The sequence below is a fragment of the Sus scrofa genome, chromosome 3, assembly GCF_054392235.1.
Source record: "Sus scrofa isolate SSC_HxYL_T2T_F1_AM1 chromosome 3, Sscrofa_HxYL_maternal_Yorkshire_Landrace_v2.0, whole genome shotgun sequence".
In the NCBI taxonomy this organism is placed as follows: Eukaryota; Metazoa; Chordata; class Mammalia; order Artiodactyla; family Suidae; genus Sus; species Sus scrofa.
Genome location: NC_139385.1, coordinates 69181231 through 69193063, shown reverse-complemented (window position 1 = coordinate 69193063; position 11833 = coordinate 69181231). Strand labels below are relative to the sequence as shown.

Genomic DNA, 11833 nt, shown 5'->3' with positions numbered 1-11833 from the left:
AGTCAAAATGCTCCACTGGTGAAGTGCAAATGTCTGACTTTACAAATGTTCAGGCTTCAGTGGCTGTTTCTGCCGTGGGTTCAATTCCCTCCGCCTTTGAGCCCATGATAACCCACACCCGAGTCCAAGGTTATTTCATGCTCTTCCCCATTTAATTCTCTCTGGACCTAAATGAGTAACGATAGCCCCTAAAGAAATAAAATCCACAATTTTATGAACTTGGAATGAGTTTACAAAGGCAAATCAACAGAATAAGAGAATTATCTTCCAAATTTTTCCCCTAATGTGCCAAATTAATGTGGAGAAAGAAGATAAAAAGATATGAGACAGAGCCTGCTGGGGGTCAGCTCTGCAGCGTGGGTGGGGCAGGGGGCAGACTGAGGGCCCCTGGCTAGGTCATTGCCCCAGCTGCACCTGTGAGGATCAGATCCTCCAGTTTTTCGGTTCACTCAGGCTGAACAAGTTTTTGTTCCAGGTTTTAGCACAGTGTGAGGGTGACTATTCCTCTGCCAACACTAATAAGTTGCAGCATCTTCAGCTTCCAGGCCCCTGATGGTGAGGGTGAAATCTGTCCCAGATCCACTGCCCCTGAAGTGGGATGGGATCCTTGACATGGTCTGGGAAACAGAGGTTACAAGGAGCTTCAGAGCCTGGTTGGGTTTCTGCTGGTACCAGTGTAACTTGCTGCTAAGCCCCTGGCTGGCCTGGCAGGTGATGGTGGCTTTCTCCCCTGGAGTCTTAGACAGGAAGGCTGGAGACTGGGTCAGCACGGTGGCCCCACTGGAGGCTGGAACCACAAGTGAGATGTTAGCAGAACATAACTATATATACGTGCAAGTCACCAAGACCTAGTTAGGTAGGGGAAAAAATATGCTTTATATTTTTAAAAAATCAGACTGAGTAACCTATATCCATGTGGTGAAAGCTCTCTAATGAAGAAATCATCCAGTGAAAGATGCCCTCACTCTTGTCCAAACAATCCCACTGGAGCCGAGAGGAGCAGAAGCCAGCGGAGCTGGAATGGAAAAGGCATCTTGCTGCTTTCAGCTTGTCTATGTTCCTCATGGCACATCTCAAGATAAAGACCTTCTGATAAAATTCTGAGAGGCAGGGTCACATGAGACATCACAGTAAATATATATGCAAATTAGGGATGTTTCATCTCATTTAAATACTCTATTCATTTGCCCATAGATCATGCACCCTGTCCCTTCTCTGAGTGTGTTTTGTCTCCCTCTGTTGCTGAGTTAAGGCATGGTGAGGTTTTTTTTTTTTTAATAATACCTTTATTGATATATAATTAACTGTACATATGCAGTGTATACAATTTCATATTTTTTTGACACATGCATCCACTTATGAAATAATCACCACAATCTGAGGATTAGACAGAATGTTCCCCTTCAAAATATCCATTATATTCCATTGGGGATTTTTTCTTGTCGTTGTTAGGATTTTTAATTTTTTTTTACTTTTTCAGCAATAATACTAAAATCTATGCTCTTAATCTTTAAGTTCATCACGTGGTGTTAACTCTAGGCTCTATGTTGTACTGCAGAGCACTGGAGTTTAGTCACCTTCACAACTGACGCATCCATTATTTTGAAAAGTTTTGTGCATTCTTGAGCATAAGCAGAACTGAGTGGCAGAGTGAAATCACACAGACTAATGCAGTCCTCTGGACTAGACTGAAAAGCAGCTCACAACCTCAGTCTTAGCACAGGACAGTGTTAAGTCTCTTGCTGTCCATCACAATGGAAGCCGAAGAAACTATATTTGTCTGGACATTCCACAGTGTGTCATACTATTCAATCCTGGATATCTGATGTCACATTAATAAGGCTTGATGGGCAAGAAATTGCAGAAATGAATCTGACTAGGATCCATGAGGAAGCAGGTTCAATCCCTGGTCTCACTCAGTGGGTTAAGGATCGGGCATTGCTGTGTAGATCACAGACATGGCTCCTATTGTGTGTTGCTGTGGTTGTAGTGTAGATTAGCAGCTCTAGCTCCAATTCAACCCTCTAGCCTGGGAACTTCCATATGCTGCATGTGCCATCTTAAAAAGACATAAAAAAGGAGTTCCTATTGTGGCACAGCAGAAATGAATCTGACTAGGAACCATGAGGTTGCCGGGTTTGACCCCTGGCCTTGCTCAGTGGGTTAAGGATCCAGTGTTGCTGTGAGCTGTGGTATAGGTTGCAGGTGCAGCTCGGATCCTGCATGGCTATGGCTCGGGCATAGGCCGGCGGCTACAACTCCAACTGAACCCCTAGACTGGGAACCTCCATATGGTGCGGGTGTGGCCCTAAAAAGACAAAAAAAAAAATTCAGCTTCCAGAATGTCGTGGACTCTCTCTAGACATGTTCATGGACATGAAGTAGCTGTGTGCTTGAGTTGCCCATTACAATCTAGTAATTTTAGGCCCAGCAAGTTATCAGGTGGATGGGATATCTCAGACCATAACAAGAAACTGATATTTGTGGCCCTTGAATCCTGGAGGGAGGAGAATATATGGTGTTGAAAAAGTAGTCAAATGAAAATATTTCAAAAAATGTCCTCCACATTTGGCAGAAGACAAACTAAGTAACCACGAACAGGGTATAACCACGGCATAGCATAGTCAAAGTGTGTACTAATATTTACAGAGAAAAAAATATCTTAAAATGGTATAAGAGAAATGACTCTTTCACCATGGGGGGACATTTTCTGACTGACAGAGGATGTCTTATTCAAAGCATGGAGGTCAGAAAGAAGTGATGCTTTCCTTTGCCAAAGAAATAACCATCAATTTGGAATTCTATATTCTGTGAAAATATCCTTTAGAAAAAAGTGAGTATTATGAATTTCTCAGGGGAAGGTGAATTTGTTGGTGGTATGCCTGCCTTAACAATATGGCTAAAGTAAGTTCCCTAAAGAGAATAGAAATGATTTATGAAAAGGGAATCATGAATGCCTTGGATAGACTAAAGAGTAGACTTGGCAGAGCCAAGGAAAGACTTACTAAGATATGCAATAGAAACTTTCTCAAGTGAAAAGAGAAGATAAAAAATATAAGAAAAGAAACAGAATATCCAAGAGCAGTGGGAGCATTCAAAAATGATGTAATTGGAGTTCTCTTTTGGTGCAACAGGTTAAGGATCTGGCATTGTCACTACAGTGGCCTGGGTTGCTATTGTGGTGTGGTTCCAACCCCTGGCTCGAGCAACATCCACATGCTATGGGTGTGGCCTAAAATATACATAAATAAAATAAAAAGATGTAATATATGAATAATGGCACTGCCAGGAAGACAGGTAAGAGAGAAAACCGAAGAAGGAATATTGGAGCCAATAATGACTAAGCAGTTTCCCAAATGTGTGACCGACAGCAATCCACATATTCAGGAGGACCAAGAAGAAGGAACATCAAAGAAAATACCAAATATTCCATATCTGGTTTAGCACATTCAAACTGAAGAAAACCTTGAGTAACAGCTTACGTAGAGGGAAAATGGTCAGAATGACAGTGGATATCTCTTCAGAAACCAGGAAAGATAAATGAGAAGAGGAAAATATTTGAGGTGCTGAAAGAAAAGCACCACCAGCCTAATGTCTATATCCAGCAGAAGCATACTTTGAAAATGAAGGAAAAACAAGGACTTTTTACAGACAAACAAAAACCCCTGGATTCATCACCAGCAGATCTGCCCCGCATGCAATGCTAGCACAAGTTCTGTGGGGAGGAGGTATATGATGTAGCATAGACCCTCAGGGCTTCATAAAAAAAGGAGGAAGAAAAGGGCAGAAATAGGGGAACACAAACAGTTTATTTTTCTCGGTTTCCTTCGTTTTATCTACTCTTTCCTATTGGTGATTTTATTAATTTCTCTTCTAATTTTCTTTTTCCTTTTTTCCCTTTTTCAGATTGAGTTCCTCTTCTTTCTGTAGTTTCCTGAAGTTGAAGCTTAGATGGTTAACTTTAGTTTTTTCTTCTGATATAAGAGGCCTTTGTGCCATAACTGTTTCTCTCTTCAGCACTAGTTTCATTGTATCCCATAGATTTTGGTGTTATATTTCCATTTTTATTTATCTCAAAACATTTTCTGTTTCCCTTATGTCTTCACGTTGACCCACTGGAAAATTTGAAATGTATTATTTTATCTCCAAATGTTTGTATTTTGGAAGCTATTTTCTATTATTGGCTTGTGGTTTAATAACATTGGGCACTAAGATAATACTTAATAAGATTTCCATCCTTGAAATTTGCAGCCAATGGACACTTCCTAATGAATTCTATATCAGCATATATAAAAACCAGATAAAGATATAGTGAAAGGAAAACTGTGAACCACAACCACGATCAGGACAAAGAAGGATATATAAGCCCATCTCAAAAAGTTTTTTTTTTAATTCAAGATTTTCCCTGACCGATACCTGAATATGAAGCACCATTCTAGTTAAGCTTTACAATAATGCTTTGTGAAAATAGTTTGTTATTTTTAACCTGAAATTGGTACACGATGGTATTTAAAGTGCAATACTCACAATTGCCGGAATTTGGAAGCAAACAAGGATGAACTTCAGTAGGTTATTGGATAAACTGGGGTCCATTTAGACCATGGCATGCTGTTGGCCCTGAAAAGCAATGGTCTAACCATCCATGAAAAGACAAGGAGAAAACTCAAATGCACATTACCGAGTGAAAGAAGCCACCTGAAAAGTCTCCTTACTGTATGATCCCATGTATATGATGTTCTGGAAAAGACAAAACTATGGAGACAGTGAAATGATCAATGGTGGTCAGGGCTTGTGGGGAAAGATCACAGGAGGAGAAGAGAGGAATGTTAGGGCAGTGAAACTGCTCTGTGTGATGCCCTGATGGTGGAGGCAGGTCATTGCAGATGTTTTCAAACCTGTAGAATATACGACCTCAAAGGTGATCCCGAAAGTAAACCATGGGCTTTGGGTGAAAACAGTGAGTCCGTGCAGCTCATCAAGTGTGAGACATGTGCCACTGTGAGGGGAGGAGTCAAGTGTAGAAAACAAGGAAGGCCACATGGCTGTGGAGAAGGGTATTTATGGGAAATCACTGTACACTTGCCGAATTGTTATTGGAACCTAAAATTCCAAAACTAAATGAATACCTATTAAGAAACTCCTTCTTGGAGTTTCTTGGAAAGTATTCTTCAACAAAACCTTCACCTGCTGTATGAACTGAGATGCCACAATGCAGATGACTCGGGTGTAATCTGGGATCATCTCAGAATTTATAAAGTCAGGAGAGGCATTGTCACATCAGCGCTGTGGGGCTGAGGAGGGAGAGAGAGTGTTAGGGTGTCTAGGAGGTTGCCAGGCCCTTTGACAAAAACCTTGCAGTGACCTTCAAATGGTGATCTGAGAAATGCTCTTGGCAGGTGGAGGCACCAGGAGCAGCTGGGGCAGCCCAGCCTCACACATTTGCTTCCCTGGGGGGTTTTTGTGCTGGCCTATAACACTGTAGGTGATGCACTGTTATGCTGCATACAGTAATAAGTTGCAACATCTTCAGCCTGCAGGCCACTGATGGTGAGGGTGTAATCTGTGCCAGATCCACTGCCCTTGAACCGGGATGGGACCCCACTTTGCAAAGTGGATGCCTTATAAATGAGGAGTTTAGGAGCCTTCCTTGGTTGTTGTTGATACCAGTCTAAATTACTGCTAACACTCTGACTGGCCTGGCAAGTGATGGATACTGTGTCTCCTAGAGATGCAGCCAGGGAGGCTGGAGACTGGGTCAGCTGGGTGGCACTCCTGGCACCTGCGAGGGGAAACAAAAAACACATATTCCTGTTATCAGAGGACTTCCTTGAAGAGCCCAGAGTTACTGAGCACAGCAGCTGAGGGGATGCTCCCATGTCCTAGACACACAGAGACACTCAGGTGTCCCACAGTGAGCAGGGATGAGTGGAAGGGTGTCAGCAGTGGGAGTCATTCTGAGGGTCTCCCTCCTCACCTGAGAGCCAGAGCAGCAGGAGGCCAAGGAGCGGCATGGGGGCCCTCACGTCCATGCTGGGTTCTGACTGCCACTTCCTCCTGCCCAGGGTGGGCCGAGACTCTTAGTAAGTGTCCAGGGTGGTGGGCTGTGCTCTGGGAACATGCAAATCATCAGGGGGAGGGGAGGGCTGGGCACAGCTGCAGGGCTGGCTGGTCTCAGTGACAGCTCAGGGGCTGTGCCCTGGGGACTCAGGTCAGAGCAGGCAGCCCACATGTTTTGCAGAAAACACGTTTCTCCCTGGAGACCATAGGATGGACTCAGCGCACTGTCCTCTCAGGAGAGGATTTGTTTTCGTCCATTCAAGGCTCACCCTTGTCTTTCTGGCCTCATTTCCATCTCAGAGCAGGAATGTCAGTGATGATATATTTCAGAAAGCTGTAGGGAATTTGACAATATCTCTGCATTTTGTACCTGGAGAATTTTCCTCTATGGTCTGATTCTCTGACGTCAGGGTTGAGATACATTCTTTGATCCTCCTCAGACCAACCACTCACCGGGTCTCCCTAAACTGAATGTTTTTCCCACATCTGCATCTTCCTGCATCACTAGATCTCTTACGAGATGACACTTCTCAGGGCTTTGGGGCAGGGAGTTGGGGCTCAAGCAGGGGAGGAAGGTGAGGTTAGAAACCTGGCACCTGGCCTGGAGCCCACATGGTGTGGACAGGTCACCTGCACAGGCAGGAGTGGAGCCCAGCCTGGGATGTGGCAGGAGCATGTCCCCTCGAGGGGGTGCTGCCATTGCTGACCCAGTGCCACGTGTGGAGCTGGAGTGAGATGAGGGAGGCCTTCAGGTGACCAGTGAGGCCAGTGCTGGTCATGTCCCCAGCCACCACTGCTTCTTCCTCCCATTGCAGAGGAGGGCCCTGGACTTGGAGATTGGATATGGAGAAACTAAAATCAGCCCCAATCCAGTCTGATCCATTCTCTCTAAAGCAGGGTGAAGACAAGACCACAGCCTCTGGAGTTGCTGTGGAGCTGCAGAGAGGCCAGGGAGGGAGGGGACATGAGGCTGGAGAGGAAACTGCCCTGCTGTCAGTGTCACCAGACCAGGGAGCCTCAGACCCTCATGGTGTGGCTTCAAAGAAGAGAAGCTGCATCCCCACACACAGTGGGAATACCTGTCTGCACCCAGGGGTCCCGATGTCCATCTTGTCCTTGTCCTGGATCAGAGGTTATCTAGGCAAGTCTAGATAAATCTTACTGCAGTTTTTTTTCATGTGTATGCATTGTACATTATTTTTTTTTAATTTTTTGTTTTGTTTTTTAGGGCCGCACACAGAGCATATGGAGGTTCCCAGGCTAGTGGTCCAGTTGGACTTACAACTGCCTGTCTGTGCCACAGCTCAAGGCAATGCCAGATCCTCAACCCCTTGAGTGAGGCCAGGGATCGAAGTGATTCCAAGTCAGATTCTGTTCCGCTGGACCACGATGGGGACTCCAAATTTATTATTTTTTTTTATTTTTCTTTTTAATGAACAGAGACCTCAATTTACACTGCATTAAAGAGTGACTAGTATATAGTCCCACTAACTAGCATTAGCACACTGAGTAGAGGAAGAGTCCAGAGTGTGGGCTCAAGGAAAACTTTCACACCATTGCCCACGCACCCAGCACACACAGGGTACCATGCAAAACAGGGCAGAGCTGGGGTCCCGAACCCTCAGCATAAGGGAAAGTCCTGCTATGCCCATGGCCCAGAGCTTCTACCACATGTTGAATTTCACTGTGCAGGGAAGTTAAGGTGGGGTGAAGGAGAGTCCCCAAAGGGACCGTTACAAGGAGGTGGTGACCTAAGAGGGCCTGAGGATGCCAATGACATCAGGTCTCTAATCTTCTAGATGACAGTGTCAGCTTCAGCAGGTGGGGAAAGGTGGCTGCTTGAGATGGATACTCCTCAGAAAGTGTAAAGATGGGCTCTGTGGACGCAGCATGTCGGGGGGTGGGGGGGACAGGTCCGGCTTCCAGCCCCAGAGCTCAGGACCCAGAGAGGGTTTCTCCACCACCCACCATGACTGCAGCTCCTTCTCAAGTGTCTTCACCACACCCAAGCCCCTACACCCCCAGGGGCTCCCTGTTGAAACGGAACGGTTTCCCTCCTACTTCCTCAGAATTTCCAAGGTCAGGCCTAGGACTTTTGTGGATGGTGGTGTTTGTCTGCCATCTAAAGGCAGTTTTGTGAGATAGTAATTTATAAGATGTCTGATGCTGTGGCCAATTTAGTCTAGGCTATGAGGGTTGAATCGTTATGTGAGAATTAATCTGACAGTGTAACATCCATCCCAGGTCATATTCTGTTGGGAACACAGCTTTATTGATATCCAAGGCATGTAACATATATGATATACACAGTGAGATGAGTCTGGCCATATGTATATATATCAGTGAGTCAATCAACAATCAAAAATACTAGACATTCCCTTTTCTTTCATAGTATCCAGCCTTACGTTTTCATCTTCAGTCCTTTTTTTTTTTTTTTTTTTTCTTTTTTTTTTTTTTAATTTTATTTTCCCACTGTACAGCAAGGGGGTCAGGTTATCCTTACATGTATACATTACAATTACAGTTTTTCCCCCACCATTTCTTCTGTTGCAACATGAGTATCTAGACATAGTTCTCAATGCTATTCAGCGGGATCTCCTTGTAAATCTATTCTACGTTGTGACTGATAAGCCCAAGCTCCCGATCCCTCCCACTCCCTCCCCCTCCCATCAGGCAACCACAAGTCTCTTCTCCAAGTCCATGATTTTCTTTTCTGAGGAGATGTTCATTTGTGCTGGATATTAGATTCCAGTTATAAGTGATGTCATATGGTATTTGTCTTTGTCTTTCTGGCTCATTTCACTCAGTATGAGATTCTCTAGTTCCATCCATGTTGCTGCAAATGGCATGATGTCATCCTTTTTTATGGCTGAGTAGTATTCCATCATGTATATATACCACATCTTCCGAATCCAATCCTCTGTCGATGGACATTTGGATTGTTTCCATGTCCTGGCTATTGTGAATAGTGCTGCAATGAACATGCAGGTGCATGTGTCTCTTTTAAGTAGAGCTTTGTCCGGATAGATGCCCAAGAGTGGGATTGCAGGGTCATATGGAAGTTCTATGTATAGATTTCTAAGGTATCTCCAAACTGTTCTCCATAGTGGCTGTACCAGTTTACATTCCCACCAACAGTGCAGGAGGGTTCCCTTTTCTCCACAGCCCCTCCAGCACTTGTTATTTGTGGATTTATTAATGATGGCCATTCTGACTGGTGTGAGGTGGTATCTCATGGTAGTTTTGATTTGCATTTCTCTTATAATCAGCGATGTTGAGCATTTTTTCATGTGTTTGTTGGCCATCTGTATATCTTCCTTGGAGAAATGTCTATTCAGGTCTTTTGCCCATTTTTCCATTGATTGATTGGTTTTTTTGCTGGTGGGTTGTATAAGTTGTTTATATATTCTAGAGATTAAGCCCTTGTCGGTTGCATCATTTTAAACTATTTTCTCCCATTCTGTAAGTTGCCTTTTTGGTTTCTTTTTGGTTTCCTTTGCTGTGCAACAGCGTTTCAGTTTGATGAGGTCCCATGGGTTTATTTTTGCTCTAATTTCTATTGCTTTGGGAGACTGACCTGAGAAAATATTCATGATGTTGATGTCAGAGAGTGTTTTGCCTATGTTTTCTTCTAGGAGTTTGATGGTGTCCTGTCGTATATTTAAGTCTTTCAGCCATTTGGAGTTTATTTTTGTGCATGGTGTGAGGGTGTGTTCTAGTTTCATTGCTTTGCATACAGCTGTCCAGGTTTCCCAGCAATGCTTGCTGAATAGACTTTCCTTTTCCCATTTGATGTTCTTGCCTCCCTTGTCAAAGATTAATTGACCATAGGTGTCAGGGTTTATTTCCAGATTCTCTATTCTGTTCCATTGGTCTGTCTGTCTGTTTTGATACCAGTACCACACTGTTTTGATGACTGTGGCTTTGTAGTATTTCTTGAAGTCTGGGAGAGTTATGCCTCCTGCTTGGTTTTTGTTTCTCAGGATTGCTTTGGCGATTCTGGGTCTTTTGTGGTTCCATATAAATGTTTGGATTGTTTGTTCTAGTTCTGTGAACAATGTCATGGGTAATTTGATAGGGATTGCATTGAATCTGTAGATTGCTTTGGGTAGGATGGCCATTTTCACAATATTGATTTTTCCAATCCAGGAGCATGGAATATCTTTCCATTTTTTTACATCTTCTTTGATTTCTTTGATTAAGGTTTTATAGTTCTCGGCATATAGGTCCTTTACCTCTTTGGTTAGGTGTATTCCGAGGTATTTGATTTTGTGAGGTACAATTTTAAAAGGTATCGTATTTTTGTATTCCTTTTCTAATGTTTCGTTGCTGGTATACAGAAATGCAACTGACTTCTGAATGTTAATCTTATATCCTGCCACTTTGCTGAATTTATTAATCAGTTCAAGGAGTTTTGGGGTTGAGTCCTTAGGGTTTTCTAGGTATAGAATCATGTCATCTGCATACAGTGACAGTTTGATCTCTTCTCTTCCTATATGGATGCCTTTTATTTCTTTTGTTTGTCTAATTGCTGTGGCTAAGACTTCCAAAACGATGTTGAAGAGCAGTGGTGAGAGTGGGCATCCCTGTCTTGTTCCAGATTTGAGTGAGAAGGCTTTCAGTTTTTCCCCATTGAGGATTATATTTGCTGTGGGTTTATCATAAATGGCTTTGATTATATTCAGGAATGTTCCCTCTATACCCACTTTGGCGAGGGTCTTGATCATGAATGGATGTTGAACTTTGTCAAATGCTTTTTCTGCATCTATTGAGATGATCATATGATTTTTGACTTTTCTTTTGTTAATGTGGTGTATGATGTTGATTGATTTGCGTATGTTGAACCATCCTTGTGAACCTGGGATGAACCCAACCTGGTCATGGTGTATAATTTTTTTGATATGTTGTTGGATTCGGTTGGCTAAGATTTTGTTGAGAAGTTTTGCATCTATATTCATCAATGATATTGGGCGATAGTTTTCTTTTTTGGTGGTATCTCTGCCTGGTTTTGGAATGAGGGTGATGGTGGCCTCATAGAATGTCTTTGGGAGTTTTCCTTCTTCTTCAACCTTTTGAAAGAGTTTAAGGAGGATGGGCACCAATTCCTCTTTATATGTTTGATAAAATTCACCTGTGAAGCCATCTGGTCCTGGGCTTTTATTTGTAGGGAGTGATTTTATGACCTCTTCAATTTCATTTCTGGTGATTGGTCTGTTCAGTTGGTCTGTTTCTGCTTGATTCAGTTTTGGCAGGCTGTAAGATTCTAGAAAATTGTCCATTTCTTCCAGATTGTCAAACTTATTGCCATATAGTTGTTCATAGTATTCTCTTATGGTTTTTTGTATTTCTGCTGTATCCGTTGTGATTTCTCCTTTTTCATTTATAATTTTGGTGATTTGGGTTCTTTCTCTCCTCTTTTTAGTGAGTCTGGCCAGGGGTTTATCAATTTTGTTCACCTTTTCAAAGAACCAGCTCTTGGTTTTATTAATTTTCTCTATTGTTTTTTGAGTCTCTATTTTATTGATTTCTTCTTTGATCTTTACAATTTCCTTCCTTCTGCTGACTTTAGGACTTCTTTGTTCTTCTTTTTCTAATTCATTTAGGTGGAGGGTTAAGTTGTCAATTTGGGATCTTTCTTCTTTTTTGAGAAAGGCCTGGATTGCTATAAATTTCCCTCTGAGCACTGCTTTCGCAGCATCCCATAGATTTTGAGAGGTTGTGTCTTCATTATCATTTGTTTCAAGATAGTTTTTAATTTCCTTCTTGATTTCCTCAT

The 11833-nt window shown here is 42.8% G+C and overlaps 1 gene segment (V, D, J or C); it reads right to left on the bottom strand.

Moving 5' to 3' along the window:
* Positions 1-515: 515 nt before the first annotated feature.
* LOC110258698 (putative non-functional immunoglobulin kappa variable 6D-41) lies at positions 516-6011 on the bottom strand. The segment is given in 2 exon segments: positions 516-787; positions 5975-6011. Coding segments are annotated over 2 exon segments (309 nt in total).
* Between the last annotated feature and the right edge of the window lie 5822 nt (positions 6012-11833).